This window comes from Quercus robur, chromosome 9, assembly GCF_932294415.1.
Source record: "Quercus robur chromosome 9, dhQueRobu3.1, whole genome shotgun sequence".
In the NCBI taxonomy this organism is placed as follows: Eukaryota; Viridiplantae; Streptophyta; class Magnoliopsida; order Fagales; family Fagaceae; genus Quercus; species Quercus robur.
Genome location: NC_065542.1, coordinates 20,599,443 through 20,621,472, shown reverse-complemented (window position 1 = coordinate 20,621,472; position 22,030 = coordinate 20,599,443). Strand labels below are relative to the sequence as shown.

At 39.5% G+C, this 22,030-nt stretch overlaps 3 protein-coding genes across 5 annotated transcripts; 2 read left to right on the top strand and 1 right to left on the bottom strand.

The window, feature by feature from the left end:
- Positions 1 to 1,265: 1,265 nt before the first annotated feature.
- Positions 1,266 to 4,939, top strand: LOC126699295 (putative glycerol-3-phosphate transporter 1). 2 transcript variants are annotated; one of them, XM_050397022.1, is made up of 3 exons: positions 1,266 to 1,414; positions 2,370 to 3,440; positions 3,797 to 4,939. In XM_050397022.1, the coding sequence occupies exons 2-3, from the start codon at positions 2,444 to 2,446 to the stop codon at positions 4,360 to 4,362; spliced, it is 1,563 nt and encodes a 520-aa protein (XP_050252979.1). In that variant the 5' UTR covers positions 1,266 to 1,414; positions 2,370 to 2,443; the 3' UTR covers positions 4,363 to 4,939. The 2 variants fall into 2 exon arrangements, with proteins under 2 accessions (XP_050252979.1, XP_050252980.1); XM_050397023.1 differs by having other exon boundaries at positions 1,267 to 1,414; positions 2,429 to 3,440.
- Positions 4,940 to 8,857: 3,918 nt separating this feature from the next.
- Positions 8,858 to 13,051, bottom strand: LOC126699629 (uncharacterized). 2 transcript variants are annotated; one of them, XM_050397569.1, is made up of 2 exons: positions 12,674 to 13,051; positions 8,858 to 9,257 (listed from the first exon to the last, which is right to left on the bottom strand). In XM_050397569.1, exon 1 carries the CDS (start codon positions 12,899 to 12,901, stop codon positions 12,716 to 12,718), a length of 186 nt encoding a protein of 61 aa, XP_050253526.1. In that variant the 5' UTR covers positions 12,902 to 13,051; the 3' UTR covers positions 8,858 to 9,257; positions 12,674 to 12,715. The 2 variants fall into 2 exon arrangements, with proteins under 2 accessions (XP_050253526.1, XP_050253527.1); XM_050397570.1 differs by lacking the exon at positions 8,858 to 9,257 and adding an exon at positions 11,304 to 12,096.
- Positions 13,052 to 15,864: 2,813 nt separating this feature from the next.
- On the top strand, positions 15,865 to 17,210 carry LOC126700825 (uncharacterized). The gene is made up of 3 exons (XM_050399010.1): positions 15,865 to 16,081; positions 16,158 to 16,558; positions 16,641 to 17,210. Exons 2-3 carry the CDS (start codon positions 16,160 to 16,162, stop codon positions 17,208 to 17,210), a joined length of 969 nt encoding a protein of 322 aa, XP_050254967.1. The 5' UTR covers positions 15,865 to 16,081; positions 16,158 to 16,159.
- The last annotated feature ends 4,820 nt before the right edge of the window (positions 17,211 to 22,030 follow it).

Here is a 22,030-nt window from a genome sequence, read left to right as displayed (position 1 = left end):
GGTCTTTGAGATGGTCGAGTATTTAACCATCCAAGTAACATCGATCGTCCTCGTTGGGTTGACCTTGGATATTTCTATATAATGTATTTGTCGTTTAGGCTATAACAACTAACAAAATACCCCCATTTTTACCTCGTTCCAAAGGCAATTTCTTTCCTTTTCAAATCCATCCTCCCACAATACTATTGTCAAGTCTTTTTTTTTTTTTTTTTTTGGTCATAGTCAAATAAATTATTAAAAATAATAATTAATACTAGACGAGCACAATATGTAGTGATGAAACCATAAAGGTAGTCTTAGCAGGAAAAATAGAAGAAGAAGAAAAAGTAATTTTACAAATCAGCGTCGAATTGGTTGTAGTTCTAGAGATTTTCATTTTACAAATATATTACTTTTTTCATTTTTCACGCTTTAAAATGCAATTAATTTCATCAAATGAAACCGAGAAAAAGTGGGAAAAAAATGGAGCTAAATAAAGAAAATTTAATGAATCTCAATTATGTACAACATGATCCTTCCTATGGTCCCACCGGGAGTAGTCACTGTAAAAGGGATTCTAATGGCTACTTTAGAAAGCAACCTATGTGTTTATAATAAAATAAGTAAGTGTGAAATTATTCTCCTTATTTTTTAATTATCTTTTTCACCAAGGTGATTTTCTTTTAACTCTTCCACCTCTTGTTTCTTTTAATGTTTTTATTTTTTTTTGGAAAGTAATGACATATCTCATTTAATTATACTTACCCAAGTATAAAATTCATTACTCATAGTCATAGAGTCTGTTTGTTAGGCAGGGTAATTATTTAATACTTTATAAAAACAATGCTTTAGCCTCTCACAAAAGTAAATTCTTTGTGAGATGTGATCTATTGCTCATGAAAGGTTGTATAATTTTTAACCTTATTTTTACCCAATAAATAAAATAAATTAATAGATACAAGTTCTAACTACAATAATTATTAATTACATTATAGTATCTTTTTTTTTTTTTTAATGAGGAAAAAGAAAACCAAAACACCACAACAAGAATATATACTAAATGAGGGTCGGTTTCAAAAAAGAATATACTAATGAGGGTTGTTTTTGTCATTTAGACAAATTCAATAGCAGTATCGTAATACAAAATAGCAGTTTACGCGAAAACCATCAAAAGCAAGAGAGTGGGCATTATAGTAATTTACTAAAATATTATTACTGACATAAAGAATCCTCAACGTTTGCTACTTCCGCGTTCGAAACAAAGCCTTTATAAACAAAGTGTGTTCTGTTCGTTAAAGCAAAACCAGAACCAAAACCAAAACCAAAACCAAAGACATACTGAGAGAGAGAGAGTGTGTGTTTTTTTTTGTGTATTTTAGAGAGAGAAAGTGAAAGCAAGGAATCCCAGTTAGCTAAGCTAAAGCTAAACTCAAAGGTTAGTTTTACAGAGTAATATAAATTTCTCATATTTGTTTTGATATCTGGGCAAGTTTTCTGTCAATTTTTCTTAGTTAATTTTATAGTATTGTTTTGGGTGTTGAGAAATGGGTTTTGTCTAGGAATGATCCTTCAAGGAAGGAATTTGATAAAATGGTATTTTTTTTCAAACATACATTTGACTTGGAATTTTTTTTTTTTTTTGGTGACTCTTTGATTGTTAGTTATAAAAAAGAAACTGTTTTTTGTTGACGATGAGGAGGATGATTTTGTCAAAGATTTAGATTTGAGTAGTTAAATTTAAAAATTGGGTAAATGTTTAAGGATCACTTTTGGTTTGAAAAATGGTGAATTTTTCTCTGATTGTTGAAAGGTGTTTTTTTTTTTTTTTTTTTTTGGGTCTGTAAGAGTTTGGTTTAAGGATTTGTTTCGAAGTATGGATTTCTTTTCCTTTTCAATCTAGTTTGTGATTTTATATGTATGAAAGAACTGAAATTAAAGTAAAATAGAGGATTCAACCTGAAAGATGGTTTTTAGCTTGTAGTTCAGAAGCACCTTTTGCCATTGGCTTTCCATCAGCTTATTGAACCATTAAGTTCAGAATCAAACTTTTGGGAAAATGTTTGGGACTTATCTCCAAGCAAGTTAGGAAGCTGGTTTTAAAATATTGCTGGATAAAAAAAAATGGTGCTTTTTAAAGAAAGTTTGAAAATTGTAAATTGAATAGGTCAGAACAAGTGAAATAGAAGTCAGATTGAACATGTCCCCAACTCATTGTATAGGAATTTGAAGTACTTATTGTCAATCTGTTTTTTATTGTATTATATATGACAGTAGTTGATTACCTCAGCTGAATTTTGTGATAGATTTGGTGCAGAAATAGGCAAATAGCTCTCAGTTTCTTCTTTAAATTCAGTCTCATGTCTCCTTTTTTTTAATTATCTTATTTTCAGCTTGCGGATTGTGGAACCTATAATAGGAAGTTAAACTTCTTCCTCTTTATCCCCTTCAGATTGAGAATAGATAAATGGGTTCACTGTCAGAACCAACATCTGAGAGCAACTATAGCAAGCCCCCTGGAATCAGATTCTTGGAGTACATCAAGGGAACCAAACTTTCCTACAAAACCCACCAAGCAATTGTTTTGATTGTAACATTTTTAGCATATGCAAGTTACCATGCCACTAGAAAAACCACAAGCATTGTTAAGAGTACCCTTGATCCAGAATCATCAGATGTGATATTGAAGTTCACCCCATGGAGGACATCTTACTCTGAGGAACCAGCTAAACTTTCATGGAAAGCTGGGGATGGCTGGGCTCCATTTAATGGACCAGATGGGACAGCATTGCTTGGAGAACTCGACGTTGCTTTCCTTGGGGTTTATGCTCTGGGAATGTACTTCTCAGGTCAATTGGGTGATAGATTGGATTTAAGGATCTTCTTAACTGTGGGAATGGTGGGAACCGGTTTGTTTACTTCACTCTTTGGTGTTGGATATTTTGGAAACATTCATTCTTTTTGGTACTTTTTGGTAGTTCAAATGGTTGCTGGTTTGTTCCAATCAACTGGATGGCCTTCAGTGGTTGCAGTGGTTGGTAACTGGTTTGGGAAGAGCAAGAGAGGGCTAATTATGGGTATATGGAATGCTCACACTTCCATTGGAAACATCACAGGTTCTTTGATTGCGTCTGCTCTATTGAGCTATGGATGGGGTTGGTCCTTCGTTGTGCCTGGTCTCATGATTGTATTCATTGGTTTGGTGGTTTTTCTTATATTGCCTGTTAATCCTGAGTCTGTTGGAGCTGATAAAGAAAATGATGAATTGCATTCTCCTAAGAAAATTGGCGAGGGAGTAACAGAGCCTTTGTTAAATTCAGAGACAGTGGTTAAGGAGAAAGCTGTGGGGTTCATCACAGCATGGAAAATTCCAGGAGTGGCTCCTTTTGCTCTTTGCCTTTTCTTTGCCAAATTGGTTGCTTATACATTTCTTTACTGGCTTCCATTCTACATTACCCACACAGGTATATTAGCTTTTTTGCTTTTTTGTTCCTATGATTTGTTTAAATTTGCAAACATTTTTAGTTGCAACTATAAGATGGTAAAAAAGAGATGAGAAAGGATATTATGAGTTACTGGACTAAATGAGTCTTCTATGAATTAGCTTGAACACACGATTCTCATAGTTTAAAATCTCAACTATACTCAACAACTTCTTGACAAGTTATTGGACTAAATGAGTTCTCTATGAATTAGCTTAAACGCTTGGCTCTCCTAGTTTTGAATCTCAACCATGCTCAATAACTTCTTCACAAAATTTGTTATTGGCATCCAAAGTAACACCTTGATCAATTCTCATTTTTGTTTTTTCATTTTGCAGCTATTGATGGAAAGTATTTATCTAGCACCACGGCTGGAAACTTGTCTACATTGTTTGATGTTGGTGGTGTGCTTGGAGGAATCCTAGCTGGTCACATTTCTGATCGCTTAGGTGCCAGGGCCATAACAGCTGCAAGTTTCATGTACTGTGCTATTCCTGCTCTCTTCTTCTATCGAAGCTACGGACACGTTTCCTTGACTGTAAATATCATTCTCATGTTCATCACCGGCATGTTTGTTAATGGGCCATATGCTCTTATAACAACAGCAGTTTCAGCTGACTTGGGAACCCACAGTTCACTAGAAGGGAACTCACGGGCACTGGCAACTGTAACAGCAATTATAGATGGAACGGGCTCTGTTGGGGCTGCTATAGGGCCTTTAATAACAGGTTATATTTCCTCTACAAGCTGGAGTGCAGTTTTCACAATGTTGATGGCAGCAGCTCTAATTGCAGGGCTGCTTCTAACTAGACTAGTTGTGGCCGAGGTGGCTGCAAAGATAGAGGAATCAAGGTCACAAGGGGGGTCTGCATCAAGATCTCCAGCACAAGCACTTGAAGTGTGAGTTTTTGGAGGGCTAATAGTGCTACTACTTGTGTTGTACATGTGTGACTTACACATAAGCTCCAGTTCACAGCCTCTGGTGAGTCTGGTCACTATATTGAAATGAAGATCCTTGTGTGGTGGTTAAAGAAAGTAGAGGGTATTTTTTAACCTTCTCCATCATTTGGTTTGGTGGGGGGTCCAAAATGTGGAGAGGGTTGAGGCATCCATTGTACATTATTTGTATCTCTATCAAATAAATCATATATATATATATATAGCATCATCCAGAAGGATAACCAATTACAATCTGTACCATTTGTTTAGAGCTGCATCTTTTGAACAACTTATGTTCAATAGTGCCTGTGCATGGCTTCTTTACTTGGTTTCAGTCACTTGGGGAGTTAAATTCATCTCAATTTTCAGGGAAGATGCTACAGTATAGAACAGGGTAGGCTAATTGGCTTTGTTGCTTTAGTGAATTGAGCTCAAAAGTTGAATTGTAATCAAGAATGTGAATTTCAGTTGTTTGTCATCAAAATCCTTGGTATCCAGTACAAACACGAATATTGTACAGATTCAGAGAGAGTAAAAAAGTTAACACCAGTGTTGTGACTTGAGAGTTGAGACAAAAAAAGAAGTGCCTAAAATGATGATGCACTTCCTTTCACACTAAACAAAGGTCTGAAAAGAATTCCCACCTCACTTATCAGTCTAAAAAAGGTGCAACAACTTTAGCCCCTGAAAGTAAAAAATGGTCCACGCATAAGGTTACATGCTTCAAGATCAGGAGACCAAAAAGCATTAGGAGGTTTGTGAGCCCAGCATTGGCACTGACTCGTGTAACATGTGCAAAGACCATAATCCATTCTTGTTTTTTTCTCAATTAAAAAAATTCAATGCTTTGTAGTTTATACCTATGGAGGGAGGACAAAGAAAGTTGCCGATGAAGTGGGAACCAAAGAATATAGAATATAGCACCACAAAATAGAAGTGGTATATGGTGTTTTTGGTGTATGTATCCTCTCTCTCATATGAGAGTGGACTTCACACTGACTTCACAAGTATGAAGTCCACTCTCATATGAGAGGGAAGATACATGTTGGAGGTGGTATATGGTGTTTTCGGTGTATGTATCCTCCTTCTCACATGAGGGTGGACATCACAAGTGTGAAGTCTACTCTCATATGAGAGGGTTGTGAAGTCCACTCTCATATGAGAGGGAAAATACATGCATCGGAAACACCATATATTTTCTCCTCAAAATGACCCCACCAAACTTTCTACTTTTGACCTACAGAACCGTTTGGTAAGAGGCACTCAATTACCTATCATGAATAATCCATTGTGCAGATTGTTTTGGTGAAAAGAATAAGAAAAAAAAAGTAGAAAAATCTTCCTTATCCAAAAGAAAGCACATGGTATTCTCTATTCAAATAGAATAGCTACTAGTTTTTCCATCATGGGTTTCTTAAGTGAAAATGTTACATTAGCCATTACACAACTACATTATAGGTGAGTTTGGATTAACCCTTTTTTTTTTGGTTGAGCTTGTTAGTTTATTTGTTTATGTATAGTTTTTAAAGTCCCACTTTTAGACACATGACACCAAAAGCAGATTTCAAGAGGTATAAATATTAAATAAACCAAACTCTATAAAAATAAAACTCTTGCTACGAGAACGAGTATGTCTGTTGTTCACGTTTCTATTATTTTGTGACTTTGTGTGGTGAGGGACTATATAGTATATAGTTTTCTGTGCTATTACCAATCCCAATTGATCACTATTTAAAACTCACGCGGGCTTGAAGAACAAAGAACAATGTGTTGTCAGAAATTAAAGACTATTTTTTCTTTCTCTTTCTCCTCTAGCACATTTGATAATTTGTGTTTCCACGTATGTTTAAGCTAATTGGATTAGCATTAGGCACATTTCCTCCTGTCATTTATTTTTTTAGTTGACAAAGGAAGTAAAGGAATCCATATTTTCAGTAGTAACATTATGAATGCATTTCAAATCAATTAAAATTTTGGAAATTTTGCTCTTAGGGAGTCTCATACGTAAGTTTGAAAGTGGATTAAGTTGGGTGTTTGAGAATATATATAATAAAAAATAGAAAGAAGAATGTGGCCAACACTTGAGAATTATGATGACAAATATTTAGGTTAGGTGAATGTTTTTGCTTATCCATGACCAGGCTAGTGTTAGTATTGGTTTGTCATGACTTGCACGGTTTAAAGGCAACAAAAAATTTTCATAACTGTTGATGCAGCTTATTGGGATTAACAAATAATCAAAATGGTGTTACTGATCGGCTGATGTGAATGAAACATTACAATTACAATAATCACAACTTGCTAATATAAGAAATTGTGAAAAATTAACATTATTCATGAGGCAATTATGGGGATAGTACAACAAATAGTGTAAAAATGATTACTTTATAACTTATTAAAGTACTTTTAAAAAAGTCGATATCAGTTTTTTTATCAGTCACAAATTAGATACTTAAAACGAGTGGTCACCACTACATATAATGACTCATATAAGTATTAACCAATAAGATACCAATTGCATTGGAACCACAAATTAAAAGATTAATTTTTGTTTAGTGACCTTATTAAATTACAATATCTCTAACTCTAATCACTAGGTTAAAAAAAAAAAAAAGGTTTAACATCTTCATCTTGTGATTCCTTTAGTTATTGACTAATATATATTTCTCTTTCTAGATATATATATATATAATAGCTCCACGAGATCATCACACATTCACACTATTATTATGGGGACCACTAGAATCCTTCTCTCTTTCTAAATAAATTCTTGCTAGAAATTTTTCTCTTCTCTCCGTGGGTCATATAAGATTCTCAGTTCCTACACCGAATCTCTCAAAATTAATTAATATATCTGAATTTAGGGATTAGCATTTTCATTCAATTATATGTGTAATGTGATTACTTGTGATCACGTTCATGCATTCAGATAGATAGCATTTCTTTGTTTTTTTAATGTTCAACGTTTTCAAATATAGTTTACTGGTCCAATTCATACATATTTTTGCCAATTTTTGTTTGCATTAACAAGGTAGCGGACACCACCGCACACCCTTGGTGCGATGGTCTCTCTACAAGTATAAGTGCTTGTAATATGTGGGGGGCAAGGGCTGGGGTTCAAGTCTCTAGGAATGAGCTTCACACACATATACACTTTAGATTAGGTTAGAGTAGAATTTATATCTTGTAAAAATAAAAAATAAATAAAAATGAAGGTAGCCAACATTATTGACAATTAAATTTAAAACCACATAGTGGATAGTAATATTTAATTTCAACTTCTACCCATAGAAAACGCAGATTCATTCCCTTTAAAGTTTAAAATAGTTTTTAACCCAATTCACTGTTCTTTTTTCATTTTTGGATTTTAAGAATTCATTTTTTTGTCTCCTCATGTGTGTGTAAGGTGGCTAAGTGAGCTGAGGTGGCAGAACAATTGGAATGGTTGTGAAATAGATTGTGAAATATTTTTGACCTTACACGTATTAGTAATTTAATAAAATATTTATAGATGGAAAATGTTAGAATTACAGATTTTTTTACAATTTATTAATATGCCGTCAAAGTAAGTAAAAAAATGATGTCAATCATTTGTCCAAATAAAAACTAGTAAAAATGTTATAAAATAGTTTGTGAGGGTAACACTACTCTAAATAGATATAAACTTTTTTTGACAATGCAATCATTTACTTTCTGATTTCAATGTAGATCAGGCCCCACATCATTTTATAAGGAGATGCCCAAAATAAAAAAAGGGGTGTTGCTGGTTATTTATTACATATTGGAATGTTTCGTTGAAATAATTCAGTTGTAACTAGTGTGAATAGTTTTGCAGTCCAAAATTTAGCTCCATGGACTTGGACATTGAAGTAGAATAGGGTGTGTGTTTGCATTCAACTTATTCACGTCCACGTTTCTACTCTGCGTTTTGTTCTTTTTTTTTTTTTTTTTTTTTTGGTTTTCACGCTTTTTTGGAGTATTGCGGTTACTGTTCATTAAACAGTAATCGCAAATGCTGACTTTCTGCAGTGAACAGTGCACATGTGCACTGTTCACGGACCCACAAATTTCATTTTTTATCAATTTTTTCATTAAAAATGGGTCCCACAGTACTATTCACACATTTAAAAATTATTTTGCTATAGTGTTTTCAGTTTTCAGTTTTCAGTTTCAGCAAAATAAGTTCTATCCAAACACACCCAGGGTATATAAGCAAGCAGGAAATTTTATTAGAACACCACAATCTCGTTGCAGGACCCCAAGCCCAAAGCCCAAAGGCTTAAGCCGTGAAAAGAAACTACACATTAGCCACTAAAAAACAATAAACAGACCCCACAAAAAGGCCTTGTTATACAGTGCAGACAAAGGAGTAACTCCAAGCTATATTTAAGGGAGTAATCTCCTTTAAATCAGCTACTCAAGTTTTAGCTTCCCATGATCTGAAGCTATGAACAATAGACCACCGTGAACAATTTTGTTTCTTTGAATCCAAATACGGTAAACAGTAGCAGGGCAGCTTGCTAGCAATCCACAATTTTTTTGTTTAATGAAAACTTTTATTAAATTCAAAAAATAGACCACTTACATAGGATGTATATGCAGTTTACAAGAACAAGCATCAAGCATCTCAAACATAGTATCAAAGACATATAGAGGATTCATTCATCCACTCAAATAAAGATTTGAGAAGAAGAAGCTTTTAAGTCCGTGCACTGATTTCTCCCATCTCTCGAATGTCAAAGCATTTCTCTTTGCACTATAGGTACCACATAAGACAATGGGGAATTGGGCACCAAATTGTGTGACTTCTAATTCCACCCAGCCTTCGGTTCCAACTATTGAGGAGATCCTCCTCCCCATCTGGCATAACCCACATAAACCGAACAACACAAAAATCATGCTCTGTAACTCATAAGCACTAGGGCAATGAAGAAGCAAATGATTTACATTCACACAACCCCACCCCCCCCCCCCCCCCCCCCAACAACACCCTTTCCCTCTGCAGATTTGCAATTTTGCACATACAACACCAAACAATAACAGGATATTGAAGAGATCACACATAGGCTCCTTAAATTATCAATGAAGAAGCAAAAGACATTATAGCATATTATTTACCAGAAGGATAGGTTCCTCAACAAAGCTAAATGGTTAAAAGGGCTTTCAGCTGTCACTACAGAACAGTTGAGACAAAGGCCTATGTTGAGTTTGGCTTAGCTAGAAATATATAAAGTCATAAAACATGCCAATATATAGAAGTGATATATAAGAAATTCCATAAGTGGAGGCAAGTGACCCAACAAACTCACACACAATCACTCACAATAAACTATACAATCAATGCAACAAAGAGCTTAAATGCAAATTCAATAAAATGCTCAATTGCCTTCTTTTGGAACACCCAAAATTAATAAGAAGACCTCACTCCACAATTCATGGCCCTTAGTATTCCATGCCTCAAAAGGCTAAGTGCAAATGAAATGCCCATTATATTGCCAGATATGTGCTTATCAAAATAATAACCATATATGCACAAAAGCAGCTGATCAACATCCAAATCCATATTGCAAAAGATACAACATAGACAGACCCATAGCCCCTATTCTAGCTGTAAGGACATCAACCATGAAAATCTCACAAAAGGGATTGTTGAATTGAAGAAAGCAACATGAAACTCCTATGTTTAAGCTTGATAATAGGCCATGTGCGCCTAGCCACAATTTTAGGTGATAAGGGAAGAGCACCATGAAGACCTTTGATGGGAGCACATCTAGGGTCGAATATGAGCTTTGACTCTATTATAGGCATCGGTAAATAAATATTATCTAAGTTTGTACTTTCTAATTTCAAAAACATCGAATACTCTCCACCAGTCCTCCTCTGTTCCTGTTAGTGCTATAAGAAACGTGTGTTGTGGCACCAGTAGAGTATAAACTACTTCAAACTATAACTCGATGGTGTTCTTTCAACGATTCTACATGGTTGGATATTAGAGACCTAAGTTGAGATTGCCAAACATTGATTATTGAACAAGGAACACCCCCTCCCTTCTCTTTCTCTTTTTATATTTGGTAAGTTACATAGGCAACTAGTGAGTGTTGAACCCACAACCTCTCCCTCCACCACTAGATTATCAACATTAAAAAACCCATTTGGGAAGTGAAAAAGGAATGGAATGAAATGGATCTTAATGGGAAGAAATATAATGGTTATAAGGGAATACACATTCCATTCCATCCCCTCCATAGAATTCCTCCCAAAAGTGGGAGAAACACCCATTCCTTTTAATGAAATGGAGGTGAAATATCAATGTTATCCCTAGTTTGAGAAAAGACTTTTTTTTTTTTTTTTTTTTGATAAGTAAAGAAAATTTTTTTCAAAGACATAATAATGAGTCACCCAAGTATACAGGAAGTATACAGCAGGGGACCAAAATAATCAAATACATAAATTACAAGCATCCATCAAATCATAGACTGAAAAAATAGAATGACTTTCGGTGATAGACATTCAATCTGATAGAGTTTTAAAGAAGAAAAGTTTTAAATCAATTATAGTCCTTTCAGAACCTTCAAAACACTGGTTGTTTTTCTCCCTCCAAATGCACCACATCAAACAATGAGGGACAATCATCCAAATAACACCATTACGATGATGACCAAAATTTCCTTGCCAACATGGAAGGAGCTCAGCCAGAGTCTTTGGCATTGCCCAGTAGACACCAAACAAGGTGAACACCATAGACCACAGCTTATAAACAATAGGACAATTTAGGAAAAGATGGTCTACCGATTCTCCATTACTTTTGCACATAGACATATAAAAGGTGAACAGTATATTGGTAAAATTATAAAATTCTTTCATTTCCATTTATTCTTTTATAAATACTAAATACACTATATAAAATACACAATATTCCTTCTATTTTCCATTCATTTATGATTTAACCATTAATTCTTTTCTAAACTCCCAAACATAGCGACTGTCTACATGGGTAATCCAAATGAAAAACAACTATTACAAATAGACATACAAGGTCTACCAAATACATAATGACATTGCTAGAACCAGCTCCTCAAAACTTTTTTTTTTTTTTTTGATAGGTAAAAATAATATTATTGAAAAGAGACTACGTCGTGAAAATAAACACGAAGTAGCATAAAGAATTACAATGGGATAATATCTACATATGAGTTGACTCTATGAAGGAGTGAATAGAGTTAATATCAGTAAGACCGGATACAAAAGACCACTTGTAAAGAGAACTAATGAAGGATACATGTATTTGAGAAGACATGCACTCCACATCTTCAAAAATACGCCAATTTCATTCCCTCCATATAGTCCACATCAAACATAAAGGGATAAGATTCCAGATATCCGAATTAGGTCCACAACATTGCCACCCGCATAATAAATCAAGAACCTTCTCTAGTAAAACCCATTGAACCCCAAATATCCTAAAAATAAAACTCCATAACTCAAAAGACATGCTAAGGTGAATCAAGAGGTGATCCACAGTCTCCCCACTACAACGGCACGTACAAAACCTACTCACCATTGAAAAGCCCATCTTGACGAGATTCTCATTCTCACAGGTGAGAATCTTTTTCCAAGCTGCTGTCCAGCTCCTCCCCCATTTAGTAAACTCCCTTAATCAACTAACTTGTACAAATTCTTTTCGTCATAGTGTGTTGTCCTACATCTACCATATATACACTTCTATGTCAGCAGTTTCAATGATTTCTTCAAGACAATAACTCATCCTTTCTGTAAAATATGTCATATTGCTTTCTCCCCCACATAGTTAGCCCATCAGAACCCCTCCATTCCTTTATTTCAACAAGTAAATAATAATTTTACTGAACTATACTACTTCATGTACACGAAAATGAATCTCAAAATTCAAGAACGGAGTTACAATTAGTAAAACCCCGCGCCCCCGAGACCAATCAAACAATAATCTAGCAAACAATTCTATCAAATTTGTCCCTGAAATATCCAACTGAAATCCAAAACATTAAAAATCATATAAACCTATTGTTCGGTCCGGTTCGGTCCAGTTCAGCCTATTTACAATATTCTATTAAAAAAAAAGTAAAAACACAATCTTTTTTCTCTTTTTGTTTGATAAGTGATTCCAAACTATTATTGATGAATAAAAAACACTGACTTTACACAAGTTTCACAATCAATATCTGAATTCAAAAAATAAAAAATAAAAAAATTCACTGTATTCCTCTAGAATTCAAAGTACAAGAGTTTATCTTGAAGACCTGGTTGGATTTTGGCAAGACGGGGTCAGGTCGGGTCGGATCCTAGCCATCGTCGTCGTCGTAGTCGGCCTTGGTTTTGGGCTTTCGGTACTTCTCTTCGACGAGCTTGGCCTTGTAGAGGGCATCGTGGGTGAGCTTCCTTATGTTCGGAACGGCGTAGTTTTGAGCTATGTATATTCCACACACCGTCCCTACTATGAACGAAAAGCTACTCTTTATGATTCCCATCTTCCAAAATCAACAAAACAAAATTTGGGTTTTTTCGATTTTGATTAAAAAAAAAAAATTTTTGGGATTTTTGTTTTTGGGGGCTGAAGAAGAAAGAAGCATGAAAGACTCCGGAAACATGAGCTGAGCATAATGGGTGCTACAGTGTGGTGATCTTGATTCTTGACTGGTATGTTATGGTATAGGGCCCATGGGCCGAGCCCATCTAGCTTTGTACATCAATGGCCCTCGGATGTACTTTATTCTTTTATTAACTAAATAGGTAATTCATGTATAATTTTTTTTTTTTGGTGAATGACACAACTATATACATATTTTTATATTATAAAAAAATAATGGATTTCAGTTAACTTAAATAATAAAATCTTTTCCCAGCTGTAAATTGAAATTTTATTGTATTTTGTGGGATAGGGCCTGTTTGGTCTTGCATCTCAAACTCACATTTTTACATTTTAAACAACATTATATATATTTTTACACACATTTTCATCTACACATATTTCAAAAAACTACAAATAACTTTTCTCAAACTACTCTACCAAACACCCCCTATATATCTCTACTTTGTGAGAGCCTTATTATGAGCTTGAACTTGCTTTTATAAACTTTGAGGAACAACTTTCTACTTTCTATACTTATTTTATAGACAATGATGAATATATATTGGCTTGCTTTCAAAATTTGAATTAAAGTTCTTTATTTGATAAAAAAAATTATATATTAGACTAATTTGAACCTATTGATATACTATATATATATATATATATATATTTTTTTTTTTTTTAATTTAAGAATACTAAATATTTTTAACACACACATGGAAAAATGAGAGAAGGTCTTAAAGAAACTTACAATAATGTATATTCAAAAGAACTTTGATATACTATATATTTACAAATTAGCTGAAATACTATTTATATTATGTAAAGTTTATGGTCTCTTTTAAAATTAGTATTTTGAATATTACTACTAAAACCATTGTTTTGGACCCAAAAAAAAGTTCAATTTTGTTATTGATGACGTCGAAAATTGTCACCAATGGGTCACACCGTACTCGCGTCTCGAATCGAACCTGCACGACAAAAACAATCGACGGACGTCCTTCAAAGAGCACCGGTGTGGTGCCGGCCAAAGGTTCTCCGACGGTCAAGTTAGAATTGTTCTTGTTTTACTTAGAGCGTTAGAGAGGGTCAGTTAAAGCGTACCTCGATTACTGTGGGTATTAGACCTTTTATAGTGATAGAGGGTTGACTTTTCCTTTTTGGTTTTCACATCTTTTCAATGTGGGACTCTAGTCCCAATTCTTCCAAGCGTGGTGAGCAAGGATTTCCGTTTCCGGATCATGGGCCCTTATTGGGCCAATCAGCGATGGGCCTTCAAAGCGCGTGGGATAGCCCTTGCACAGGCCCAACAGTCCCAACCCGTCAAGCCCGTTAGGTGGGCCCGTCAATCAGGGCCGTCATGTCCGTCCAGGTGGGCCCGTCATGTATTCCGCATTTCTAACCGTCTTCAGTTGCCCCCTTCACCCCAATGGTCCGTCAGTTTTTAGGACATAGGATCAATGGGGTGACGATCCGAAAGTGATGGTATGACGGGTATTTTTACAACGGAAGGAGACTCATGTGACGGGGAGTTTAAAGTTGTCATAACGGGTGTGACGGATCAACACAAGATAGGATGACGGTTCAAACGAGGAGTCCGTCGATTACACCAATTACAAACAGGCTGTACGAAGGTAATTAATGCCGATGACACGTGTTGCAAGCTGATTGGACCTTGTCTCGGATCGAAGCGACGCTTCGACTTCCGTGCATCTCTCTTATAAATAATGGAGAGATTCCTCTCATTTCATCAGTTTCAGTAGAAATCAAGCTGTCAGAGCTCACCCGTCACCCTTGTCAGAGCGCACCCGTCGTAATTTGCTGATCCGTTCATTTACCTTAGTCGTCAACGCCGTCCTTCGTCACTTTGTTGGCAAAACTGGTAAGTGCTCTTCTTAAAACTCATACTTGTTTTAATTTTCCTTACAATCCACATCCGTTATAGACACATAGACCGTCAGAGTCTTAGGCTCTTGTCATTTCGTGTAGGAAATGTCTAGTGCGTCGAGTAATCAGTCAGTTATTCGTGACGGGGTGGATTACGAGGAAGTATATCCGTCCAGTCAACGAGAACAAGGTAGTCCAGATGATAGTAGTCCGTCCACATCTTCCTCGTCCTCAACATATGAGGATCTGGAGGTGGTTGATCCAGACGAGGGACCTGGTGTTGGTGAGGATCAAGTTGTCAGATCCGTCATTGGTGCTGATGGGCTTAGGAAGTTCGTCATGCTACCAGAGTGGACGGTGAATTTCTTCACGTCCGTTATCAAGGAAAAGCACTTTAAGACTTTTAGAGATAATTACCAAATTCCAGAGAATGTTACGATCCGTCTACCCTACAAATCAGAGAGGTGTTACTATGACGGGGTAGAGGGAGTCGGGGTGTATGAGCAAATGTTGAAGGCCGGACTTAGATTTCCATTGAGTTCGCTTCACCGTTTGCTCCTCCGTCAGCTGGGGTTATCTGTGAACCAGATTTCCCCTAACGCTTGGAGAGTTTTTATAGCGATGGAGGTACTGTACGGTGCCATGTCCAACGGAGAAAGGAGGCTGACGGTTAGGGAGTTTTTCCACTACTACCGTCCGGACGAGATTGACAAATCCAGGGGGATTTATAGCTTCGTCCCTAGGAGTCCGTTGCTGAAAGTCATCTATGATACGCCGGACTCAAATAGGGATTGGAAGAGTCGGTTCTTCTTCCTAGAAGGCGACGGTTGGATGGGTCGTCCTGGAGAGACAGATTTCATGCCCGTCGACACTACTTGGGGCATATTGGATCCGTCTAGTATGGACTATCCTCCAAACTCTAACATTACTAAGTTTCCTTCTTTTTTTTTTTTTTTTTTTTTTTTTTTTTTTTTTTGAATATAATCTAACCGTCCTCTTTCTTCTTTTGCAGTTAGACGACGGCCCCAAATTGACCTTGAGGAGTTTGCTTTCATTGAGAAAATCCTTTAAAGGACCAAGCCGGAGGAAAGGACTTGGGCGAAGCTGGTAACACTAAATACCATTCACTGGTATTGCGACGGACCGGAACCTACAGCGGCTGCCGTCAAGTACGAAACACAGATAAGGAGACGTAAGTTCGTCACCCTTTAGTTAAAGAATTTGTGCATCTTATTTTTTGTTAATTAACTCCCCCGTCCACGTTTCAGAGATGGACGATGCTAAGAGAAGAGCCTTGATTCGGTCAAAGGCTGCAAAGAAGACTGCTGACGACACTCCTCCTGCGACGGGCCCGAGCAATCCGTCTGCTAAGCGGAAGACTCAGCCCAAAGCGGACCGTCAGGCCAAGAAGGCCAAAGTGTCTTTAGAACCCGTCGTGGGACTCATGGCGGAGCCTCCGAAGACGGTCACTCCAACCAAACACGGGGTTGGCAAGGGTTTGATGAAAGGCCCGTCGAAGGTTGACGAGAAGCCGCCCGTCCTTCTTCGAGAGGATTCTAAGCATGCCTTAGAACAGATTTCCTCCATCATCTCGGCGGAGGATTACGAAGACTTAGGCAACCACTCGACGGAGGCCATGGGGGAGTCGGGCCTGTTTGCCATTACACAGGTAAGATAGTCCGTCTACTACCCAAATACAACTTAAATCATCTGTCGAAAGTTTGTTTTACAACTGTGTTGTTATTTTTCAGGCAATGGTCATGATGAAGGGGCTGATGGGACGGTGCCTCAGCCAAGAGACGGCCTTGGATCGTGTACGGGCCAAGGCGGAGAAGACGGAGGAAGAACTCCTCCAAATGCGAAACTGGAGACCCAAAATAGAGAAAAAGCTTGAGCTGTCGGAGAAGGCAAGGAAGAGCCTTGAACAGATGACGGAGGAGGCAAAGAAGGCTCTAGAGAGCAAGGACAAAGAGATAGCCGAGCTGAAAAACGAAGTCCGTCAAGCTAAGGACGCGGCGGTCCGTGAATACCGTGACTCCGACGCCCTAATCACTGAGCTGGGCGACTCTTTCCATCAGGGCTTCATGGATGCCCTCCGTCAAGTCAGGCAAGCTTATCCAGACGTGGATCCTTCCAAGTTCAAAGTTGAAGACCCGGTCCAGTCATCCGTCGTGCCTGTTGCCTCCGAGGATACAGACGACCTCTTTGATGTCGACGACGCAGTTGTTGACGGGGCATCTGCCCCAGCAAAAGTTGACCAAGTTGAGCCTGACACGGAGACGGTTCCACAGCCCGTCGATAATGCGGACAAGGCTCAGTAGAAGGATTTTTATTTTTATTTTATTTTATTATTTTTCTTTTTGGAACAATTCTCATCCGTTGTTGATGATGTGTAAACATTGCCGTTTAATGGCCCCTTTTGTTAAATGAATCCGTGCACTTTATTTTATATGTTTTGAATTTTGTCGTTGCTTGACCTGTTTACATCCGCTCGCGTTTAAGTACGTTTTTTGATCTTAGAAACTTATTCTTTGCAAAACCTGTGGAATACTCCGTCCACCTTGTTGGTACTACTTTGTTATCTAAGATAATTAGTCCGTCTTATTTGCTTCATCTTATTTCCGTCCACGTTGCGGACGATCCGTCCAACCTGTGAACTTTAAGGGGTCATTTTGTGGACTAAGTTATCCTCATTTAGTATAGTCCGTCCACCTTGTGGTGATCGTCCTTGTAGGATGACCCGTCCATCTTGTGGACTTAATGTGGACTTGAAGTGGTCGTCCATGCAGGATGATCTGTCCATCTTGTGGACATAAAGCGATCGTCCTTGCAGGACGGTCCGTCCATCTTGTGGACTTATATTTTGTCCGTCCATATTGTGGACTTAGGGCTATCGTCCCTGTAGGACGATCCGTCCATCTTGTGGACTTAGGGTGATCGTCCCTGTAGGAATATCCGTCCATCTTGTGGACTTAAGGTTATCATTCCTGTAGGATGATCCGTCCACCTTGCGGACTTAGGGTGATCGTCCTTGTAGGACGATCCGTCCATCTTGTGGACTTCATAGTTTATCCGTCCATCTTGTGGACTTAAGGTTATCATTCCTGTTGGATGATCCGTCCATCTTGTGGACTTAGGGTGATCGTCCTTGTAGGACGATCCGTCCATCTTGTGGACTTCATAGTTTATCCGTCCATCTTGTGGACTTAAGGTTATCATCCCTGTTGGATGATCCGTCCACCTTGTGGACTTAGGGTGATCGTCCTTGTAGGACGATCCGTCCATCTTGTGGACTTCATAGTTTATCCGTCCATCTTGTGGACTTAAGGTTATCATCCCTGTTGGATGATCCGTCCACATTGTGGACTTAGGGTGATCGTCCCTGTAGGAATATCCGTCCATCTTATGGACTTAAGGTTATCATTCCTGTAGGATGATCCGTCCACCTTGCGGACTTAGGGTGATCGTCCTTGTAGGACGATCCGTCCATCTTGTGGACTTCATAGTTTATCCGTCCATCTTGTGGACTTAAGGTTATCATCCCTGTTGGATGATCCGTCCACCTTGTGGACTTAGGGTGATCGTCCTTGTAGGACGATCCGTCCATCTTGTAGGGTGATCGTCCCTGTAGGAATATCCGTCCATCTTATGGACTTAAGGTTATCATTCCTGTAGGATGATCCGTCCACCTTGCGGACTTAGGGTGATCGTCCACGTAGGACGATCCGTCCGTCTTGTGGACTTCATTTTGTTTCCGTTAACTTTGTGGACAATTGCAATGACATACATTCAAGTAGAAGATCAAAATTGCATCTGACTATAGAAATGCGTAAAGGAAAAGTGCCTGCCCCCTTGGGCTTAAAAAAGGCACGACAATATTGTAGCAAAAATATAGTTAAACAGTTGAAAGAAAAGTTAATAGTGCCAAAAAGTCTTAAAAGAAAAACTGGTTGTCGTGTCGCTATCACTGGTAGTATTTCCTCAAGTGCTCGGCATTCCACGGATGTGGTAGCTTTTCTCCGTCTATTGTCTCCAGGTGGTATGTTCCTTTCCTTTTCCAGGACGTAACTCTGTAGGGTCCTTCCCAGTTGGGGCCTAGTTTTCCCTGTGTAGGGTCTCTAGTTGTACCCATGACCCTCCTGAGTACGAGGTCTCCTGCTTGGAAGCTTCTTCGTCGGACCCGGGAATTGAAATGTCTGGACATGCGATCCTGGTATCTAGCGATCCTCTGTTCTGCTGCCGACCTGACTTCATCTATAAGGTCCAGCTGTAGCCTCATGGATTTGTCATTCCTTCCCTCGTCGTGGTTGTGAACCCTGTAACTTGTGAGCCCAACTTCCGCTGGGATGACTGCCTCGCTCCCGTATGTCAGTCGAAACGGTGTCTCTCCTGTCGGAGTCCTCGCCGTTGTCCTATATGCCCACAGTATGCTTGGCAGTTCTTCTGGCCATATGCCCTTTGCCCCCTCGAGCCGAGTCTTGATAATCTTTAGCAGGGATCGGTTTGTGACCTCAACCTGACCGTTAGCCTGAGGATGGGCGGGGGACGAGTAGTGGTTTTTTATTCCTAGCTGTGAGCAGAAATCACGGAAGGGGCCGTTATCGAACTGCCTCCCGTTATCTGAGACAAGGACTCTAGGAATACCAAACCTGCATACAATGTTCCGCCAGACAAAACTTCTAATGTTCTTTTCTGTAATGGTGGCCAAGGCTTCCGCTTCTACCCATTTCGTGAAGTAGTCAATGCCCACTACCAAGAACTTTAGCTGCCTTATCGCCGTTGGGAAAGGTCCCATGATGTCCAGTCCCCACTGAGCGAACGGCCATGGAGCCGTTATGGGGGTTAGCTCTTCAGCTGGCTGTCCGATAAAATTGCTGAACCTCTGGCATTTGTCGCATCTTTTAACGTAGGACTCAGCATCCTTTTGCATGGTCGGCCAGTAATACCCAGCTCGTAACAGTTTGTGCACCAACGACCGCGATCCAGAATGATTCCCGCATATTCCTTCGTGTACTTCCCTCATCACGTAGTCTGCCTCTTCAACCCCGAGACATCTCAGGTAAGGACGGGAGAAACCTCTCTTGTAAAGAATGTCTTTTATCAAGACGAACCTTGCCGCTCGGACTTTTAACTTTCTCGCTGCCTCCTTCTCTTCAGGCAATACCCCGTCCTTTAGGTATGAAGTTATCTGCGTAGTCCAGTTTCTTTCGGAGCGTATCTCCTGCATGTTGTCGAGGTCTATTAGCGGAAAGGTTTGAACAAAGGAAAGCACATTACCCGGTGTTATCATATGTTCTGCTGAAGCGGCTTTGGCTAGCCGATCAGCGGGCTCATTGTCTCCCCTGGGGATCTGGACGAATATTGCTTTTAGCCCGTCGACTCTAGCCCTCACTTGATCAAGATATCTCTTCAACCTTTCCCCTTTGCATTCATAATCTCCGTTTACTTGATTGGTCACGACTTGGGAGTCGCAATGCACGACCACACTTTCAGCTCCGGCGGCTTTGGCTAGGTCGAGTCCTGCTGCTACCGCTTCGTATTCTGATTCATTGTTGGTAATGGGGAAGTCGAGACGGACCATAGATTCAATCTCGTCTCCTTCAGGTGACAGCAATACTATGCCGGCTCCTCCAACTCGCTTATTGGATGATCCGTCGGTGTAGATGTTCCACTGGGGGGGTTCTTCTGCCCCCTTGTCCGCGTCATGCGTAAACTCTGCTATGAAGTCGGCTACAGCTTGTCCTTTAATGGCCACACGTGGACGGTATTTGATGTCAAACTCACTCAATTCTATTGCCCACAGCGTCAGTCGACCTGCGGTCTCAGGATTACTTAGTGCCCTTCGCAAGGGCTTGTCGGTCATTACGTTCACGGTATGGGCTTGAAAGTAGGGCTTGAGCTTGCGAGCCGCCGTGACCAACGCAAAAGCGAGTTTCTCCATAGGTTGGTATCTTTCCTCGGCACCGCGGAGCGCCCGGCTGGCGTAGTACACGGGCTTCTGTGCCCTGTCCTCCTCTCTGATTAAGGCCGCGCTGACGGCCACAGTGGAGACGGCCAAATAGAGGAAGAGCTCTTCACCTGGTTGCGAAGGGCTCAGTAGAGGTGGTGAAGATAGATAGGTTTTTAACTCCTCGAATGCTCGTTGACACTCGTCCGTCCACTCGAATGACTTTTTCAATGTTCGGAAGAATGGTAAACATTTGTCCGTCGCTCTCGACACGAATCTATTCAATGCCGCTACCTTGCCGTTAAGGCTCTGTACTTCCTTCACGTTTCTCGGGGGGGCCATCTCCATTATGGCTCGGATTTTGTCCGGGTTAGCTTCAATCCCCCTTTGAGATACCATGAATCCTAGGAATTTTCCTGCCGTTACACCAAACGCGCACTTTCCTGGATTGAGCTTCATGTTGTGGGATCGAAGTGTGCCGAATGTTTCCTTGAGATCTTCCAAGTGGTCTTCCTCCTTCCGGCTCTTCACCAGCATGTCGTCGACATAAACTTGGACATTCCTCCCGATTTGCTGTGCGAACATCTTGTTCATTAGTCTCTGGTATGTTGCCCCTGCATTCTTCAGACCGAATGGCATTACTTTGTAACAGAAGAGACCTTGACTGGTTACAAACGAAGTCTTCTCCTGGTCGTCCTCGTGCATGCGGATCTGGTTATAACCCGAGAAAGCATCCATGAAGCTTAGCAATTGGTGTTGAGCCGTCGAGTCCACTAGGATGTCGACCCTTGGAAGGGGATAGCTATCTTTGGGGCATGCTTTGTTAAGATCGGTGAAGTCCACGCACATCCGCCATTTGCCACTCGTTTTCTTCACCATTACCACATTCGCCAGCCAATCGGGGTAGTAGACTTCCCTGATGAAGCTTGCATCTTGGAGTTTGCGGACCTCTTCCGCTATTGCTTGGTCTCGTTCCGGGGCGAATACTCTCTTCTTTTGTCGGACGGGTGGAAACGAGGGCAACACGTTCAACTTATGTACAATGACCGAGGGATCGATTCCTGGCATATCGTCATGGCTCCAGGCGAACACATCCTTATTGCTTCTCAAGAAAGCCACGAGCTCTTGACGGATTGCGGGTTTTGCAAGCGTTCCGATCCTGGTGGTTCGGTCTGGATTGGAACCGTCGAGAGT

Coding starts and splice junctions, on each gene's coding strand:
- LOC126699295 (XM_050397022.1), top strand. CDS start 2,444: ATGGGTTCACTGTCAGAACCAACATCTGAGAGCAACTATAGCAAGCCC. Junction 3,441..3,796: donor ATTCTACATTACCCACACAG/GTATATTAGCTT, acceptor TTCATTTTGCAG/CTATTGATGGAAAGTATTTA.
- LOC126699629 (XM_050397569.1), bottom strand. CDS start 12,901: ATGGGAATCATAAAGAGTAGCTTTTCGTTCATAGTAGGGACGGTGTGT.
- LOC126700825 (XM_050399010.1), top strand. CDS start 16,160: ATGGACGATGCTAAGAGAAGAGCCTTGATTCGGTCAAAGGCTGCAAAG. Junction 16,559..16,640: donor GCCTGTTTGCCATTACACAG/GTAAGATAGTCC, acceptor GTTATTTTTCAG/GCAATGGTCATGATGAAGGG.